The sequence below is a fragment of the Chiloscyllium plagiosum genome, chromosome 16 (genome assembly GCF_004010195.1).
Source record: "Chiloscyllium plagiosum isolate BGI_BamShark_2017 chromosome 16, ASM401019v2, whole genome shotgun sequence".
Taxonomy (NCBI): domain Eukaryota; kingdom Metazoa; phylum Chordata; class Chondrichthyes; order Orectolobiformes; family Hemiscylliidae; genus Chiloscyllium; species Chiloscyllium plagiosum.
This window is the reverse complement of record NC_057725.1, coordinates 39280985-39302344: the sequence shown is the minus strand read 5'-3', so window position 1 is coordinate 39302344 and position 21360 is coordinate 39280985. Positions and strand designations below refer to the sequence as shown.

Here is a 21360-nt window from a genome sequence, read left to right as displayed (position 1 = left end):
GGGTGAGCAATGATCCAAAGATTTTGATGACCCACTCAATACCTCCTTAATGAATTTCAACCATTTCCTTTGAATTAGCAGCATTAAGTGTAACCTAATTGCTGATTTGAAAGTTGTTAATTGTTGTTGTGCTTTATTACTTATTGATTTCACTTCATTATAATGGTGAGCATTATAAGGAGTCTTGTTACACAGTGGTAGTATCTCTACTTCTGGGCTTGAAAGTTCAAGTACCAGCTGTACCAGAGGTGTATGATAACAAAATGAGCAGATAGATTAAGAATGTCTTTAATAAATATAATTTCCATGACTTTGTTTGGGACAATATCATAAAGGAACAGATGGGTATGGGAAAGTATTTTAGTTGGGGAAGGGAGAATTACAATGCTATTAGGCAGGAACTGCGGTGCCTAAATTGGGAACAGATGTTCCCAAGAAAGTGTACAACACAAATGTGGAGGTTGTTTGGGGAACACTTGCTGATAGTGCTGAATAAGTTTGTCCACTCAGGCAATGAAAGGATGGTAGGGTGAGAGAACCTTGGGTGACAAGGGATGTAGAACATCTAGTCAAGTGGAAGAAGGAAGCCTACTTAAGGTTGAAGCAAGGATCAGACAGGGCTCTAGAGGGTTACACGGTAGCCATTAAGGTTCTGAAGAATGGACTTAGGACAGCTAGAGGAGGGCATGAAAAAGCTTTAGCTGGTAGGATTAAGGTTGAAACTTTATTGCTGGAACAGCACAGCAGGTCAGGCAGCATCCAGGGAACAGGAGATTCGACGTTTCGGGCACAGGCCCTTCTTCAGGAATGAGCAGAGAGTGTTCAGCAGGAGAAGATAAAAGGTAGGGAGGAGGGACTTGGAGGAGGGGAGTTGGAAATGTGATAGGTGGAAAGAGGTCAAGGTGAGGGTGATAGGTCAGAGTAGGATGGAGGCGGAGAGGTCAACAAGAAGACTGCAGGTCAGGAAGGCGACGTGGTCGACGGTGCCCTCCACCGCATCTCCTCCACTTCCAACTCCCCTCCTCCAAGTCCCTCCTCCCTACCTTTTATCTTCTCCTCCTGAACACTCTCTGCTCATTCCTGAAGAAGGGCCTGTGCCCGAAACGTCGAATCTCCTGTTCCCTGGATGCTGCCTGACCTGCTGTGCTGTTCCAGCAATAAAGTTTCAACTTTGATATCCAAATGAATCCAACAAGAACTGGACCAAGCATATGTGGTACTCATAATCTTCTTCATCCTAAGTATACGCATGATTTTACTACAACTGCTAAGTATTTCATCAGTAATATTTTCAGCAACATAACACAAAACATCGCAGATAAGAAAAACTGCAGCATATTAACATGCCAAATTTCCCCTAAAGTAAATGCATTAAAATTCCATCAAATTTGACAATATTGTTATGTATTTGGCTTTAAGGGGTTAACACGTAGGGGGTTCCATACAACAGCCAAGCAGGGTGAGATCAATAGTTGTGATGTTGAGAAGATATGCTCTTCTTCATTAGGGTAAATAAAACCACAGAAAGTAGACAAAATCAAACACAAAATATTGCTGAGGAAAGGAGTGAACAAAGACAGAAATGGGAACTATTTAAATGTAAATCTATGATTCGCTCCAGTAATAATATCTAACAATATTCAATATCTAGGATCATACCAAAAGAGTACTTTGAAGTATTAAAGGGATTTTCTGCTATCTAGTGATCTCTGAGGCATGAAGTTTCCCTTTCTTGATATGTGCAAGATCAAGACAAACACTAGGCATACAGTAACAGTGATATCACCGCAGGGAGTTGGCAGCCAATTACACTGAAGTATTCTCAAACAGCAAATCAGAAAGTAAAATGCAGTAAAATCTTCTACTCAATTAAAATTTCCACAGAGTAAATACAAATCATCAGTGATACACATGGGATTAAAGTAGCTGAAATATCATAACTTTTTTTTAAATTTGAAAAAAACATTATTGCCATAATAATGGCAAAAAAGCATCCCAGTGATATAACATTAGATTTCTATGAGTAACTATTGAGTTATTAAAATTAAATTGCATTTATATAGTAACTGTTATGGCCACAGAAAGATCCAAAATGCTTTACAGCCAATAAAGTACTTTGGAAGTACAGTCAGTGTTGACACATAGCAGGCAATTTACATGTAGCAAGCTCCCACAAAAAGAAAGTTCTGGGATTTACATACCAAAGAACAGAAACCAACACATCCCATCCTAAATTTATCTTAAATTGTTTAATGTATCATCACATCTCCATGACACTGTACTCATTTGGATATAAATGCTGTTTTATGACCTTATTCTCCACAACCACCTAATGAAGAAGCAGTGCCTTGAAAGCTAGTGTTTCCAAATAAACCTGTTGGACTATAACCTGGTGTTGTGTGATTTTTATCTTTGTCCACCACAGTCCACTACCAACATCTCCAAGTTAGGTCTTGCTGCATATCAAAGTTGAAACTTTATTGCTGGAACTGCACAGCAGGTCAGGCAGCATCTAGGGAACAGAAGATTCGACGTTTCGGGCACATGCCCTTCTTCAGGAATGAGCAGAGAGTGTTCAGCAGGAGAAGATAAAAGGTAGGGAGGAGGGAGTTGGAGGAGGGGCGTTGGAAATGTGATAGGTGGAAAGAGGTCAAGGTGAGGGTGATAGGTCGGAGTAGGGTGGAGGCGGAGAGGTCAAGAAGAAGACTGCAGGTCAGGAAGGTGGTGCCGGGCTGGAGGGATTCGGCTGAGCCAGGTGGGGGGAGGGGGGATGAAGAAACTGGTGAAGTCCAAGTTCATCCCCTGTGGTTGGAGGGTTCCCAGTCGGAAGATAAGACGCTCCTCCTCCGACCGTCGGGTTGTTGTGGTTTGGCGGTGGATGAGTCCAATGACCTGCATATCCTCGGTGGAGTGGGAGGGGGAGTTGAAATGCTGTGCTACATGTTGGTTGGGTTGGTTCGTCCGGGTGGCCCAGAGGTGCTCTCTGAATCGCTCCGCAAGTAGGCGGCCTGTCTCCCCAATATAGAGGAGGTCACACCGGCTGCAGCGGATGCAGTAGATGATGTGGGTGGAGGTGCAGGTGAATCTGTGGCGGATATGGAAGTTTCCTTTGGGGCCTTGGAGGGAAGTGAGGGGGGAGGTGTGGGCGCAAGTGTTGCACCTCCTGCGGTTGCAAGGGAAGGTGCCCACCTTGTCTCAGCCGGATCCTTCCCGCCCGGCACCGCCTTCCTGACCTGCTGTCTTCTTCTTGACCTCTCCGCCTCCGTCCTACTCCGACCTATCACCCTCACCTTGACCTCTTTCCACCTATCACATTTCCAACTCCCCTCCTCCAAGTCCCTCCTCCCTACCTTTTATCTTCTCCTGCTGAACACTCTCTGCTCATTCCTGAAGAAGGGCCTGTGCCCGAAACGTCGAATCTCCTGTTCCCTGGATGCTGCCTGACCTGCTGTGCTGTTCCAGCAATAAAGTTTCAACTTTGATCTCCAGCATCTGCAGACCTCACTTTCTCCTGGTAGGATTAAGGAAAGCCCCAAGGCATTCTACACTTGTGAGGAACAGGAGGATGGCCAGAGTGCAGAGTGAGGTAGGGCCTATCACGGCTGGTGGATGGAACTTGTACCTGGAGTTGGAGGAGGTAAGGGAGATCCTTAATGAATATTTTGCTTCAGTATTGCCATTTGTGAGGAGAGCATGAAACTGGCTGATGTGCTCGAACAGGTTGATGTTAGGAAGGAAGATGTGCTGGAAATTTTGAAAAAACGTAAGGATAGATAACTCCCCTGAGCCAGATAGGAATACGCAAGGTTACTACAGGAAGCGAGGGAAGAGATTGCTGCACCTTCGGCAATGATCTTTGAGCAGTGCGTGATGATTGGAGGGTGGCAAATGTTGTTCCCTTGTTCAAGAAAGGGAATAGGGATAATCCTGGGAATTACAGACCAGTCAATCTTACATCTGTGATGGGCAAACTGTTGGAGAGGATTGTGAAAGACAGGATTTATGATTACTTGGAAAACCATAGTTTGATAAGAGATATTCAGCATGGTTTTGTAGGGGCAGGTCATGCCTCACAAACCTTATTGAATTCTTTGAGGATGTGACAAAACACATTGATGAAGGCAGAGCTGTGGTTGTTGTGTGCATGGATTTTAGCAAGGCATTTGATAAGGTTCTCCATGGTAGGCTCATTCAGAAAGTAAGGAGGCATGGGATACAGGAAAATCTGGCTATCTGGATCCAGAATTGGCTGGCCCATAGAAAACAGAGGGTGGTAGTAGATGCAAAGCTTGGAGACAAGTGGTGTTCTGCAAGGGTCTGTTCTGGGACCTCTGCCCTTTGTGATTTTTTTTAAATTACTTGGATGAAGAAGAGAAAGGGGGGATTAGTAAGTTTGCCAATGACATGGAAGTTGGTAGAATGGTGGATAATGTGGAGGGCTGTTAGAGATTGCAATAGGACATAGACAGGATGCAGAACTGGGCTGAGAAGTGGTAGGTGGAGTTCGACCTGGAAAAGTGTGAAGTGATTCACTTTGGAAGGTCGAATTTGAATGCAGAATACAGGGTTAAAGGGAGGATTCTTGGCAGTATGGAGGAACAGTGGGATCTTGGGGTCCATGCTCATAGATCCCGCAAAGTTGTCACCCACATTGATCGAGTTGTTAAGAAAGCATTTGGTGTGTTGGCTTTCATTACCAGGGTGACTGAGTTTAAGAGCTGTGAGGTTGTGTTGCAGCTCTATAGTGCCCTGGTTAGACCACAGTTGGAATATTGTGTTCAGTTCTGGTCGCCTCATTTTAGGAAGGATGTGGAAGCTTTAGAGAGGGTGCAGTGGAGATTTACCAGGACACTGCCTGGACTGGAGGGCATGTCTTATGATAAAAAGTTGCAGGAGCAAGACTTTTCTCATTGGAGTGAAGTAGGGTGAGAGGCGACTTGGTAGAAGTGTACAAGATGATGAGAGGCATAGATAGAGTGAATAGACAGAGACTTTTTCCCAGGGCAGAAATGGCTATTACAAGGGGGCGTAACTATAAGGTGATTGGAGAAAATGTCAGAGTGTGGGTGCAAGGAATGCACTGCCAGCAGTGGTAGTAGAGCCAGATACATAAGGGACATTTAAGCAACTCTTGGATAGGCACATGGATGACAGTAAAATGAAGGGTATGTAGGTTAGTTTGATCTTAGAGTAGGATAAAAGGTTGGCATAACATTAAAGGCCGAAGAGCCTGTACTGTTCTATGTTCTAAATGTTAAATCCTTATCTTGTGATATTATGAACTTTGCATTAGGTTTATCAAGAATTTGTGGTAGTAAGAATGATGTCTGGTTTCATTTGGCTCACCTTCAGATTTAGTTAATTGAACTCTGTTGCCCCTCAGTTTTGAGGATTCCTGAGAATGCAGGAAGTTTCCTCAGTTAACTGAGCCATTCTAAAAGAAAATAATCTTAATTTATAGTTTTGAAATATGGTAACTCATAAAGTATATTACATAGCTATTGGTACTTTAGTTATACTATTGTCAACATTGACAAAACCAAATGCTGCGGAGATATTGATTATGAATCACTTTTTTACTTGTATGGACACATGAACTTCTTTTGTAGCATAAGTATTGCATGCAAGAAAAATGTAAGTGTTATTTTATTTGCTAATAAACTAATCTCAAGGTTCAAGAGTTAACTCATTATTATTAAATCAGAGGTTTTAATAAATCAGAAATGAGTGCTTAAATAATTCTGTATTCTTTTCTTTAGATGTGGATGAGTGTATATTTAACAATGGCGGTTGCCAACAGACCTGTGTAAATACAGTGGGGAGTTATGAATGTCAATGTAAGGATGGATTCTTTTTGAGTGACAATCAACACACCTGTATTCATCGTTCAGAAGGTACGTTTACCATGAAACCTTGTCTAACAATGTTCCTTCTTTGTCATTGTAATTGAAAACAGTATACATAGGTCATAATTTTACTCAGTTTTTTGCGAAAGAATTAGAATATTATTCAAGTAGATAACAAGACAGTTGGAACTTTGTTTCAATTCTTGGGAATCCTGTTTATCTACTACAGTATTTATCAATTGAGTTAAATACCTGTATATACAAACTACATAAATCATATGAACTTCTGTGTTATGATCTATTACTAAAAAGTTGATAATAGTTGTCTGATGGGTGATCATTCTCTAAATTCTAGACTGCTTTCCATCTACTTTTTCATCATTTTTGTTTTTCAGTAGTTTATTGATTTGTGAGCAGTGCTCTTTTCTTGTTCCACAAGCTATTTGCAAATTATTTTACATGTTGTTGTTCCTCTCTTTATTATTAAATTCAGACCAATCGTCTCAATTATCTCTCATCCTCAGAAATTTAAAGCAATAGAATTCCTTGAGCCCGCCAACCTTTTTTTCCTCCTCCTTTGTTCTGAATTCTCAGTAACCCTGACTTAATCATCACTACTTCATAATTCCTACTTGTTGAAAACTTAGTGATTTCCTACATTGGCTGTTCATCTTTAATGAAGTTTCTCATTTATTTTCAAGAAATGAATATCTGCTTCTCAAAATGAGCGGTTGAGTAATTAGGATGGTACTGGATTGATGCAAATTTAAGACATAAAAAGCTAATTGTTTAAATGAGATTTTCTGTCAATTTTTCTCTTTCTATCTTTGTCTATTGACTTCTTCCTAGGAGGGAACTCTATGGAAATAAGTTGCTTTCCAGTGTTGCCTCCAACATACAAGTTATTCTTGTGTTGCCCAATTATTTGGCTGGTTGGAGCATTGTAGCTGAACTTATACCTCACCACAGATCTCTTATAAGATCTGTGGATAATAAGAATACTGACCTTGATCAGGATGGAGGTTTGCTTGCTGAGCTGCAAGGTTTATGTTTCAACATTTCGTCAACATACTAGGTAACATCTTCAGTGAGTCTCCGAACGAAGCATTGCTGATGATTCCTGCTTTCTATTTATATGTTTGGGTTTCTTTGGTTTGGTGATGTCATTTCCTATGGTGATGTCATTTCCTGTTCTTTTTCTCAGGGGGTGGTAAATCGGGTCTAAGTCAATGTTTTTGTTGATAGAGTTCCAGTTAGAATGCCATGCTTCTAGGAATCCTCGCGTGTGTCTCTGGCTGGCTTGTCCTAGAATGGATGTGTTCCCAAAGTTTGAACAAAAAGCTCTGGCAACCATCCAGCCCAAACTTTGGGTTCGCTATGTCATCTTTGTCATCACTAAACGAAACAAATTAGAGGAAACCTGCAAAACCATTAAGACCCTTACTGGCATAACATTCACTAAAGAGGAGGAAAACAACAACAAGCTGCCATTCTTAGATGTCACAGTAGAGCAAACAACCAATGGGGAACTTCAAGCTAGCATCTACAGAAAAACATACAGACCAAATATTGAACTACAGAAGCAATCATCCCAACATCCACAAATGAAGCTGCATTAGAACATTATTCCAATGAGCTAATGCACACTGCAGCACAGAGGAACTACACAGAGCAGAGGAAAATCACCTGTACAGTGTATTCAAAAAGAACGGGTACCCAATGAACACAGTCCCCAGATTTCTCAGCAACAAACCCAAATAAGCAGACAAAACATGTCCAGAAACCCTAGCCAGTCTCCCCTACATCAAAGACATCTCGAAAATGACTGCCAGACTACTCAGACTCCTTGGCATCATGGTAGCCCACAAAGTCACCAACACACTAAAACAGCAGCTAATGAACTTGAAAGACCCTATACAGACAACAAGCAAATCTAATGTAATTTACAAAATATCGTGCAAGGACTATAACAAACACTACATTGGACAAACAGGCAGAAAACTAGCCACCAGGACACATGAACATCAACTAGCTACAAAACAACATGACCCACTCTCACTAGAATCCTTACATACAGATGAGGAAAGATACCACTTCGACCGGGACAACACAACCATTCTAGGACAAGCCAGACAGAGACATACACAAGAATTCTTAGAAGCATGGCATTCCAACCGGAACGCTATCAATAAACACATTGACTTGGACCCGATTTACCACCCCTTGAGAAAAAGAACAGGAAATAACATCACCAACTCAAAGAAACCCAAACATATAATAGAAAGCAGGAATCATCAGCAATGCTTCTTCTGGAGGCTCACTGAAGATGTTACCTAGTATGGTGACGAAACGTCTGAACGTGAACCTTTCAGCTCAGTGAGCAACCCTACATCCAAAGCCTCAACCTGAGCTACAAATCTCAAAACTCGCTGACCTTGATCGAATTTTTCCATCATTATCCATGGTCAGTTGTCATACACTTATGTGTGACAAATTTTACCATTTGTTTGAGATGGGCTAATTTAGCACTGATTAATACATTGAAGTTTGAAGCTCAAGATGACTTTCTTTTGTCATATTATCAGCTGCATGCTGCAGTTTTTTTTATTGCAACATAGTATGGCAAATATTGGATAGTACCACTTTTCTGAGAAATGTGTAGAGTTGTAGTATTTTGGTCAATCAACACTTCAAAATTGTACAACTGAGTAATGTGAAATAAGTTCTAACTCTGGAAGTGGTTAACAACCCTCTGTCCTTGACAGTGATGTAAACAGTTTTGTTTATTCAAACAATTTTGCAATGCAATAAATATGTTTGAACACAACATTCCATGTTTTAACATATAACTATCTGAAAGCAGTCTCTGGCATTCTAAAACCAAAACTAAATCCAGACTTCTCATGATGTTGTTGAAGAAGGGAAAAGAATTGAAAATGGATAAGGTGTTGTTGATAAATCCTTGCAAATGTCTCCACTTTTGGATATTTTCAGTTATACCATAAGTTGATTTGCACATCATTTGAAAGGTTTTCAGCTTGCAAACAATTTACAATTTTATTTCTCTCTTGTTTATTATTTCAAAATTAAAATGAACAGACCTTTATTTTGGTTAAGAAAACACTGCTTTGAGTTTTAAGTATAACAAGACAAAATAAAGAAAGAGATCGTTTGGTAGATCATTAAACTAGTGTATTCATTTGCAGTAGATCAAATAACGAGAGTACTTAAGAATCCAATGCCCTTTACCATACATTGGGCACATTATGAGGACAACGTGTTATCAGATGGGTATGTGGATATTGAACCTTTTCATTGTCTTGTGGTGCAAAGTATTTTTTTCAATGTCAGTTTGACGGTATTCACTCATTAACTGTACTCAATTCCATCTGAATGATGTGCATGGAATATGCAAGATGAAGGAACCATAATTTAACTTGGCTGGAATCTGTGTTTGTTTAATCAATTTGGTAGGTGTGTTATAGTGTAAAATGTCTTCCAAGCTGTTTAGTACTTGTAAAAACGTGTATCTACTGGTATTTTTGGAGTGACAGGTTTGATTAATGAGATCAATAGCACACCTGAGTAGGAAGCAGTACTTTGGCATTTTAGACAGTGGTGCTCTGAAATGGAAATAGCAAAAGTTGACATGAGGAAAATGTACTGGGAGAAAATAAATTAAATCCATTGAAGTGTTGTTTCTGTGATCTCACAGCTTCAGTGGATTAACTGAAATGTATTATGTTTAATTAGTTCTATTAGGTGAGATGGCACCCGGAGGGTTATGAATCTTTGTAATTCCCTGCCCAGTGAAGTGGTTGAGGCTGCATCAGTAAATGCTTTTAAAGCTAAGATAGATCATTTCTTGATCAGTAAAGGAATTAAGGGTTTTGGTGAGGGGGCAGGTAAGTGGAGCTAAGGCCGTGAAAAGATCAGCCCTGATCTTAATGAATGGCAGAGCAGGCATGAAGGGCCATATAGCCTACTCCTGCTCCAAGTTCTTGCATTCTTAACTGCCCAACAGAGAAATATGACTTTCTAATTTTCTAGCATACTCATTCTAATTTGTTAGCTGTTAGTGTTTCTCGTTTAGTACTTAGTATTAAATCAGAAACTGGGTTGGTTCAGTGTTCCCGTATGTTTTATGTTAGATTTGCTCTGCTATTTATATAAATCTTGCTATTTATATTATTTTGTGTAAGATTATGATATGCAAACTGCAAAGAAAAGTGCACTTTTGTTGTATACATTTCTTCCATGCTTCTCAACAGAATCTTGAGAGCAACAACCTATAATTCCAACAGTATATTAAAAAAAGCATTATTTTACTTTTTCCATTGAGTGAAATAATTGTATTTTGCACTTCTACACTTGAACCATTACATATTCCCCAAAAGACTCATTATTCCTTGTTCAAAATGCAGCAAGGTAGTATTAATAAGTGCATTTAGTTTATTCATATATATGCAATTGTGCGGTGATTGAATTGAGGCATCTAATAGTGCAACATCTTGAACAGAGAAGAGGATTTTATTGCTTTTTTCATTGCGCTCAGTTTGAAATGGTTTGGAACGGACTTTGATATTTTTGTAAAAAGAAAATTTCTACTAGTCCCATTCCCCCACTCTATCTCGATAGGAGTTCAACCTTAATTCTCTTGAGCCAGTTCAATTTCCTTTTGAAATTGTTGATCATCTATTTCCACCACTCTTGTCAAGTGGTAATGTTCTACCACTCTTACAAACAGTAGTGTTATGATTATAACTGGATGAAATCCCATTTATAGATGCAATCAATCTGTATTAATTGATTCCCCAACCTTAGAAGCTAAGCTTTGACCTCTTTACCATTACCTGAAGTTAGTCATTGACTTAAAAAAAAGATTTGATATTTGAGAACTTATTAGATGCCGTACATTATTGGTGTTGACAAGAAACTGGAAGTGTAAATTATGAACAAATTGGACTAAATTTGACACCTGTGTTCTCTACTAAGGCTCCCTGTAGTTTGGGGGAGGGGATGAAGCATATTAAAGAAATCTGGCTTTCATTAATTTACAGTGTTCTGAGAGGTTTTTCAGCAATATATTTTAAGGTCTTGAATTCTACTAAAGGGAATATTGGTATTTTTTGAGGATAGAAGGCAAAAAGAAAATATAAAATGAGTACATTGTTGACTCATATTTGCTTATTATCTGCTGACTTCTTGGCTCCTTTCTCATAATACAAATTGTACAATGAGTTAAACGCAGTCGTGCTTTAAATCCTAGAGAAATCATAGATATCCTCCATTCTGCTGCCTCTGCTGCTTCCCCATTTGCCTTGTGGATCGGGCTATATTCTGTTCTCTCCCTAACTCCCTTCACCCTAGTCCTGAATCCCCATCTCACTCTGTCTCATTTTCTTCTATTTTCCATTCCTCCTCCACAACCCCCATACGCTCTTTAATATTGTCTATGAATCTCACCTTATACTATCATCATGGCTGATTGAACTCTTCAATGTTTTTCTCCTACACTATTCCCATAATCTTTGATTCCATTAATAATTAGAAGTCCATCAACCTGTAATTCAAATGCATTCAAAGACCGCTTCCACTGCCCGCTGGGAAAGAGAATTCCAAAGAATGGCATGCTTTGAGTTTTTAAAAAAATCCCTTATCTCAACCCTAAATGGATATCCTGCTTATTTTTAAACTTTGCCCACTGGTTCTAGGCTCCCCAACCTGAGTACCCTCCCTGCATTTACCCTTTCGGTCTCTTAAGTATTTTGTAGGATTCAATTAGGTCACTTTGCGTCCTTCTAAACTCCCAAGAATACAGGACCAGTTCCATCAAGTTTATCAAATACAATTTTCCATTCTCAAATCTGTAAGACCATAAGAATGTAGATATAGGAGCAACATTAGGCCATTCGGCCCTTTGAATCTGCTCCGTTATTCAATCGAAGCTAATAGGTTTTTCAACCCCATTCTCCTGACTGTTCTCCCCTTTTGATTCCCTTACTAATCAAATACCTATTTATCTCTGTCGTAAATACAACAGTGACTTGGCCTCCACATGCTTCTATGCAATGAGTTCTATAGATTCTCCATTTTTTGGCTGAAAAGATTTTCCTCACCTCAGTGCCAAAGGGTCACCTTTCACACTGAGGCTGTGCCTTTGGGTTCTAGTCTCTCCTCTCTCTCTGCCTTCTGCCAGTCAGCCAATCCTACATCCACACCAGTACCTTTCCCCTAATACCATGAATTCTTATTTTATTTAGCAGCGTCCTGTGTGGCACCTTATCGAAGGACTTCTGGAGGACCAGATCAATCATGTCAACTGGCTCTCTCTTTTTTGTCTAACTTGTTCATTCCCTTCTCAAAGATTTCTAGCAGATGTGTCAGACAAGACCCCTGACCTTAATGAAGTTGTGCTGACTGAGCACAAACTTCCAAGTACTCTGCAATCTCATCCTTAATAATGACCTCTCAAACTGGCCTAAAATTTCCTACCTTCTGTCCCCCTCCCTTCTCAAATAGGGGTGTTGCCTTAATCACTTTCTCTGACTCCCTCCTTGACTCAGTGATTTCAGAAAGATGGCCATCAATGCCTCTACAGCCTCCTCAGCCATCTCATTTGGAACTTTGGAATGTAGTCCATTTTGTCTGGGTGATTTCTACACCTTCAGACCTTTCAGCTTCCCCAGTACCTTCTCCTTAGTGATGGGCAGTACACTCACTTCTACCCCTTGAAATTCTAATATGTCAGTGGTGTTTTCCACTGTGGACATTGACACAAAGTACATATTCAGTTCCTCTGCTATTTCTTTGATCCCCATTACTATTTCATCCTCATTTTCCAGCGGTCCAATGTCCACTCTTGCCTCACTCTTACCTATCATATATCTTAAAAAAGACTTTTGAAATCTTCTTTTACATTACTAGCTAGCTTACTCATAATTCATCCTATCCCTCTTTATTGCTTTTTAAGTTATCCTTTGTTGGTTTTTAAAGATTTCCAAATCCTCTGGCTTTTCACCAATTGTCACCACATTGTATACTTTTTCTTTGGCTTTTATGGTGTCCCTGATTTCCCTTGTTAGCTGTGGTTGCCATGTCCTCCTCTTAGTATTTACTTCTTCCTTAGTATTAATTTCTGCTGTGCATCTTGAATTACCATCAGAAATGCCTGTTATTGCTACTCCACCATCCTGCCCGCTTGGCTGTTCCTCTAATCAATTCTGGCCAGTTCCTCCTGCATGTTTTTGTGGTTACCTTCACTCATTGTAATACTGTTACATCTGATTCGAGCTTTTCCCTCTCAAACTGCAGGGTGAATTCTATCCACAATTAGATCATTTTTATTTAAGTGTCCATTTACTACATCCTTCATAATAGATTCTAGCAATTTCCCTACTATTGATGTAGCCTGACAGGTCCATAGCTGCCTCATGTTTCTTTCTTAAATTGTGGGATGACATTTGTTAACTTCCAATCTGCTGGAATCATTCCAGGACCCATGGAATTTTGGCAAGCGATCACCAGTGTATTAACTGTCTCAACAGCCATTTCCTTCAACATTCTAGGATAACTATTATGTCTCAAAGACTTCTAATCTTTCAGCCCCATTCATTTCCTCAGTATACTCTGCTTACTAATAGTCATTTCTTCCAACTCCACATGCTCCCTCATCACTTGGATTTCTAATTCTTGGAGATTTCTTGTATCTAAAGCTGTGAAAATAAACACACAATAATCATTTAGCTTCTCTCCTCAATTCTGTATTCCCCATTATAAATTCTTCTGACTCTGTTTTTAATGGCCCACATTCATCTGAATCAATTATTTCCTTTTTAAATACCTGTAGATTTTTTTAGTGTCCATTTTTGTGGTTTTTGCTAGATAGCATTCATATTTTATTCTTCCTTTTCATATCAGTTTCTTGATTCTGCTTTGATGTATTCCAAAAATTTCTCAAACATCATAATTATTGCTATTTCTGACAACTTTATAGTCCTTTTCCTTTCATCTTACGCAATCCTGAAACTTTGTCAGTCAGAGTTGATTAACATTTTTTGAGCTTTTGGACTTGGAAGGGAAGCATAGTTGCTGCAAGCCAACTAATAGTTCTTTGAAGACTGTTCATTCCCATGTACAGTCATGTCTTTTAATACATTTTGCTAATTCAGCTCAGCCAATTTCTGCCTCGTACTTTCATACTTCCCCTTCTTCAACTCCAATACCCTTGCTTCAAATTGAACTATCCCACTTTCAAACATAATGTAAAATTCTACCATATTGTTGTCACTCATCCTTAAAGGTTTGTTTACAGCATGATTATTATTTTACTGTTTATCATTACATATTACTAGATCCAAATGAGCCTGCTGTCTTGTTAGCTTCTCAACAAGCTGCTGTAGAAAATCATCCCTAATACACTCTAGAAACTCATTCTCCATAACATTATTGCTCAATTGATGTATCCATTCGAGATGCAGATTGACGTCACACATGATGATTGTGTTGCTGATGCTACAAGCTTCTCTGCTGATTTATGCAGTGCCCCAAATTACCATTGCTATTTGTGAATCTATAATAACTTCACTCAAATGTTTGCTGCACTTGCTGTTTTTTAGTTCCACCCCAAATAGATTCCACACGTTGTTCTTCTGATTTGAGAGCTTCTAATTAATGCACTAATTCCATTTGGTATGATCAGTGCAACTCCATCTGCTTTTTCTTCTTGTTTGTCCTTCTTAAATGTCAAATGTCCTTCAATATTCAGTCCCCACTCCTTGTCAATATGCAACCATGTTTCTGTTACTGCGCTTGATCACAACCTTTGTTTTCATGACTTCTGGATTTAGAGTACATTACAGTGGCTCATTGGTTAGCATTGCTGCCTCACAGCACCAGTGACCTAGGTTTGATTTTACTGTTGGGTGACTGTCTAGAGTTTGCACATTCTCCCTGTGTCTGTATGAGTTTCTTCTGGATGTTCTGGTTTCCTCCCAAAGTCCAAAGATGTGCAAATTATGTGGATTGACCATGCTAAATTGTCCACAGTGTCCAGGGATATGTAGGCTAGATGGATAAGCCATGGTAAATGGAGGGTTATAGGGATAAGGTAGAGGGCTGGGGTTGGGTCTGGGCGAGATGCTGTTTAGAGGATTGATGCTGATTCGATGGGTCAAATTCCCTCCTGTACTGTAGGGGATCTATGATTCTGCCCTCCTTTTGTGCTGGCTTCACTTCATTTGAAGCATTCCTGACAGCATCATAATTGGTCATCATCTTCTGGCACATGTGTTTTGAAGTGTGCACGTTAGTTCTCCTACTTGCCCATCTTTTAATGGAGTGATCAGACTCCAGCAAAATTTAAGAGCTGAGCATTGATTATTCTCCAATCATCTCGTGAACATTGTGTTCCCTGTGCATAAGGATAAGATGCAATATCATATTGTTTCTGTGATGTAATATCCTGAGCATCTAAGATCCTGATCTAATGGCATGAGGCATTTCTATTATTTGCAAATCATTGGGAACGTAGATTACATTAGTTGTTTGATTGAGAAATTTTCTTTTGAATTCAAGACAACTGTTTGCTGACTGAGTTGTTAGATTTATTTGAATCGGAGATTGAACTGAGGTGGCTGATAGCATCAGGAATGTAATTACATAGCATTTGTTAGCTTTCCAATTAGTTTAATTTTTGGCTCGTAAAAGTCAAAAGTTGTCTTCAGAATGACCTGCTGTGATAATTTAGAGGTAGACAATTCTTCATTGGTCCATAGGCAGTGTTTGCAGAAAATTATATCATTACTTTTCTCATATTCTATTACTTAGTATATGTCAATAAAGTTGAAGGAAAAATAATTCTAAGAGACTTGGAGAGACTATACCTAGTACAATTGGTATGTCAGTGGTTTAGGTTCATAAGGTTCTCCATTCCTTAATATAGTACTTGTTCTTTTCACATGCAACCCTAATAAACTAATCTACTTTCACAAAAGGTCTTGCTCATTTTAAAAAAAAAACTTATTTATATGGCATTTCTCATGACCTCTGTACATCACAAAGCACTTTTAAAGATTTTTTTCCCAATGCAGTCATTATTGTAGTGTAAAAAAGTAGCACCCAATATGTGTGAAGTAAACTCCTGCAAACAGCAATATGATAATGAGCAGACATCTACCATTTGTGTTGTCGATTGAAAGATAAATATTGACTATGACGTGAATATCCTGCTTTTAAGACCACCAGTTATAGGAGCAGAAATAGGCCATTGAGCCTGCTATGCCATTCAACGAGATCATGGCTGATCTGATAATCCTCAACTCGACTTTCCTGTCTTTTCCCCATAGCCCTGAATTTCCTTACTGATTAAAAATCTATCTATCTCAGCCTTATGACCCAACCTCAACAGCCCCTGCACCAAAGAACTCCTCAGATTTTGATGACCTTCTAAGAGAAGAAATTCCTGTGCCTTAAATGTGCAGCCTCTTAACTGAGACTTTGCCCTCTGGTTCTACAATGGGAAACTACCTTCTGACCTGTCAAGTACTCGAAGAATGTTGTATGTTAGTAAAGTTGCTTCTCATTCTTCTGTATTCCAATGAGTGTAGGCTCAATTTACTCAATTTCTCCTCAGAAAACAGCCCCTCCATATTTTAATCAACACAGTGAACCTTCTCTGGACTACCTCCAACATCATTATTCTTCTTGGAAGTAATGACATGGGATCTTCTATGTCAACCTGAGCAGACAAATGGACCTTCGTTTAATGACTCATCTGGAAGATTGTTCCTTCAACAATGTGATATTCCTTCACAACTGCGCTAGAGGATCAGACTTGATTTGTGAAAGTGCTAGTAATATACCTGTGACTCAGCTTCTGTTGTTATTAGATCCTTGATGCTACTGGATAGCACTAATACAAATTATGATGACCATAGATGTTGACCTGTGTCACTTAGATGAAACTTTGCTGTTTATGGACTATTTATGGAATCAATTAATTGCATATTTTAAACATAGTCCTTTTTTATATAATATCTCTTCTGTGCCTCGGGGATTAACTTTAGATCCTCAGAGACTGCTGGGCAATCAGGGCAAGTTGGCAATCGTACTAGAACAGCACACTTCTGTGGAACTTATTTAATGTTATTTAAATCCTACAGACACTTTAAATGATAATATTAAGCTGGCTTAGGCAAATCTCATCTTTATGAAACTATCCAAATATTGTTGAAAGGTGAGACTTAACTTCCCATTTTCTGCCATTATAAATGTTCATGGTTGCAAAAGTGCATTCAATGGATTGGCTGTTTGATGGCACACCAGTTATTTGGATATTAAAGTAGTACAGGGAGCACTTAACCAATTGTGTTGCTGCTGTATATCATGTTAGATATGAAAGTAATTCTTAAAAGTAGGAACAGACAAGTATCAGCAAACCAGTGTCTCATGGCAGGCAGACTTGTAGATTATTTAAAACCTTACAATGTCAGGAGAGCAATCCAGACATAGAGATGTACAGCACGGAAACAGACCCTTCGGTCCAACTCATCCATGCCAACCAGATATCCCAACTTAATCTAGTATCACCTGCCAGCACCTGGCCCACATCCCTCCAAACCGTGGGCGGCACGGTGGCACAGTGGTTAGCACTGCTGCCTCACAGCGCCTGAGACCCGGGTTCAATTCCCACCTCCGGAAACTGACTGTGTGGAGTTTGCACGTTCTCCCCGTGTCTGTGTGGGTTTCCTCCGGGTGCTCCGGTTTCCTCCCACAGTCCAAAGATGTGCAGGTCAGGTGAATTGGTCGTGCTAAATTACCCGTAGTGTTAGGTAAGGCGTAAATGTAGGGATATGGGTGGGTTGCGCTTCGGCGGGTCGGTGTGGACTTGTTGGGCCGAAGGGCCTGTTTCCACACTGTAATGTAATGTATACCCATCCAAATGTCTTTTTAAATGTTGCAATTGTACTGGCTTCCACCACTTCCTCTGGCAGCCGATTCCACACATGCATCACCCTCTGAGTGAAAAGATTGCCCCTTAGATCTCGTTTATATCTTTCCCCTCTCACCCTAAACCTATGCCCTCTAGTTCTGGACTCCCCCACCTCAGGGAAAATACCTTATCTATTTACCCTATCCATGCCCCTCATGATTTGATAAACCTTTATGAGGTCACCCCTCAGCCTGTGAAGCTCTAGGGAAAACAACCCCAGCCTATTCAACTTCTCCCCTGTAGCTCAAATCCTCCAATCCGGGCAACATCCTTGTAAATCTTTTCTGAACCCTTTCAAGTTTCACAACATCCTGCTGATAGGAAGGAGACCAAAATTGCACGCAATATTCCAAAAGTGGCCTAACCAATATCCTCTACAGCCGCAACGTTACCTCCCAACTCCTGTACTCAGTATTCTGACCAATAAAGGAAAGCATACCAAACGCCTTCTTCACTATCCTATCGACCTGCGACTCCACATTCAAGGAGCTATGAACCTGCACTCCAAGGTCTCTTTGTTCAGCAACATTCCCTAGGACCTTACCATTAAGTGTACAAGTCCTACTAAGGTTTGCTTTGCCAAAATGCAGCACCTCGCATTTGTCTAAATTTAACTCCATCTGCCATTCCTTAGCCCATTGGCTCATCTGATCAAGATCCCGTTGTAATCTGAGGTAACCTTCTTTGCTGTCCACTACACCTCCAATTTTGGTGTCATCTGCAAACTTACTAACTATACCTCTTAAGCTCACATCCAAATCATTTATATAAATGACGAAAAGTAGTGGACCCAACACCCAACCTTGTGGCATTATTCTCCCCATGTCTGCGTGGGTTTCCTCCGGGTGCTCCAGTTTCCTCCAACAGTCCAAAAGAAAATATGCAGGTTAGGTGAATTGGCCATGCTAATTTGCCCATAGTGTTAGGTGAAGGGGTAAATGTAGGGGAATGGGTCTGCATGGGTTGCTCTTTGGAGGGTCGGTGTGGACTTGTTGAGCTGAAGGGCCTGTTTCCACACTGTAAGTAATCCAATCTAATCTAATCTATACTGGTCACAGGCCTCCGATCTGAAAACAACCATCCACCACCATCCTCTGTCTTCTACTTTGAGCCAATTCTGTATCCAAATGGCTAGTTCTCCCTGTATTCCATGAGATTTAACCTTGCTAACCAGTCTCCCATGGGGATCCTTGTCAAATGCCTTACTGAAGTCCATATAGATTACGTCCCCTGCTCTGCCCTCATCAATCCTCTTTGTTACTTCTTCAAAAAAACTCAATCAAGTTTGTGAGACATGATTTCCCATGCACCAAGCCATGTTGACTATCCCAAATCAGTCCTTGCCTTTCCAAATACATGTACATCCTGTTCATCAGGATTCCCTCCAATAACTTGCCCACCACCGAATTCAGGCTCACTGGTCTATAGTTCCCTGGCTTGTCCTTACCACCTTTCTTAAATAGTGGCATCAAGTTAGCCAATCTCCAGTTTTCCAGCACCTCACCTGTGACTATCGATGGTACAAATATCTCAGTAAGAGGCCCAGCAATCACTTCCCTAGCTTCCCACAGAGTTCTCGGGTACACCTGATCCGGTCCTGGGAATTTATGCACTTTTATACGTTTCAGGACATCCAGCATTTCCTCCTCTGTAATATGGACATTTAGCAAAATGTCACCATCTATTTCTCTATATTCTATATCTTCCATGTCCTTTTCCACAGTAAATACTGATGCAAAATACTTGTTTAGTATCTTCCCCCAAGTCCTGCGGCTCCACACAAAGGCCGCCTTGCTGATCTTTGAGGGGCCCTATTCTCTCCCTGGTTACCCTTTTGTCCTTAATGTACTTGTAAAAACCCTTTGAATTCTCATTAACTCTCATTGCCAAAGTTATCTCATGTCCCCTTTTTGCCCTCCTGATTTCCCTCTTAAGTTAACTCCGACTGCCTTTATACTCTCCTGAGGATTCACTCGATCTATCCTGTCTATACCTGACATGCTTCCTTCTTTTTCATATCCAAAACCTCAATATCTTTAGTCATCCAGCGTTTTCTATATCTACTAGCCTTTCCTTTCACCCTAACCGGAATATGCTTTCACTGGATTCTCGTTATCTCCTTTCTGAAGGCTTCCCATTTTCCAGCCATTCCTTTACCTGCCGAACATCTGCCTCCAATCAGCTTTTGAAAGTTCTTGCCTAATACTGTCAAAATTGGCCTTTCTCCGATTTAGAACTTCAATTTTTTTAGATCTAATTTATCCGTTTCCATCACTGTTTTAAATCTAATAGAATTATGGTCGCTGGCCCCAAAGTGCTCCCCCACTGACACCTCAGTCACCTGGTCTGCCTTATTTCCCAAGAGTAGGTCAACTTTTGCACCTTCACTAGTAGGTACATCCACATACTGAATCGGAAAATTTTCTTGTACACACTTAACAAATTCCTCTCCTCTAAACCCTTAACACTATGGCAGTCCCAGTCTGTGTTTAGAAAGTTAAAATCCCCTACCATAACCACCCTATTATTCTTACAGATAGCTGAGATCTCCTTACAAATTTGTTTCTCAATTTTTCTCTGACTATTAGGGGGTCTATAATACAATCCCAATAAGGTGATCATCCCTTTCTTGTTTCTCAGTTCTACCCAAATAACTTCCCTGGATGTATTTCCGGGAATATCCTCCCTCAGCACAGCTGTAATGCTATCCCTTATCAAAAACTCCATTCCCCCTCCTCTCTTGCCTCCCTTTCTATCCTTCCTGTAGCATTTGTATCCTGGAACATTAAGCTGCCAGTCCTGTCTATCCTTGAACCATGTTTGTGTAATTGCTGTAATATCCCAGTCCCATGTTCCTAACCATGCCCTGAATTCATCTGCCTTTCCTGTTAAACCCCTTGCATTGAAATAAGTACAGTTTAATTTATCAGTCCTACCTTGTTCTCTGCTATGTCCCTGCCTGCCCTGACTGTTTGACTCGCCTTTGTTCTCAACTGTACCAGTCTCAGATTGATCTCTTTCCTCACTATCTCCCTGGGTCCACTCCCCCTCCCCCCCCACCCCACCTTACTAATTTAAATCCTCCTGAGCAGCTCTAACAAATCTCCCTGCCAGTATATTAGTCCCCTTCCAATTTAGGTACAATCCGTCCTTCTTGTACAGGTCACTTCTACCCCAAAAGAGCTTCCAATGATCCAAAAATGTGAATCCTTCTCCCATACACCAGCTCCTCAGCCATGCATTCACCTGCTCTATCCTCCTATTCCTGCCCTCACTAGCTCGTAGCACCGGGGGTAATCCAGATATTACTACTCTCGAGACATCCTTTTTCAATTCCTGCCTAACTCTCTGTAATCTCCCTTAAGAATCTCAACCTTTTCCCTTCCTATTTTGTTCGTTCCAGTGTGTGCAATGACCTCTTGTTGGCATCTCTCCCCCTTGAGAACATTCTGCACCCTCTCTGAGAATCCTTGATTCTGGCACCAGGGAAGCAACACACCATTGTGATTTTTCGCTGCTGGC

General features: G+C 40.3%; 1 protein-coding gene across 10 annotated transcripts in view; it reads left to right on the top strand.

The window, feature by feature from the left end:
• scube2 (signal peptide, CUB domain, EGF-like 2) overlaps positions 1–21360 on the top strand; it is a 176472-nt gene that overhangs the window by 46264 nt on the left and 108848 nt on the right. For all 10 annotated transcript variants that reach the window (XM_043705875.1, XM_043705874.1, XM_043705870.1 and 7 more), the window contains exon 4: positions 5760–5894. In XM_043705875.1, coding sequence (XP_043561810.1) covers positions 5760–5894 — 135 coding nt within the window. The remainder of the gene's footprint in view (positions 1–5759; positions 5895–21360) is intronic.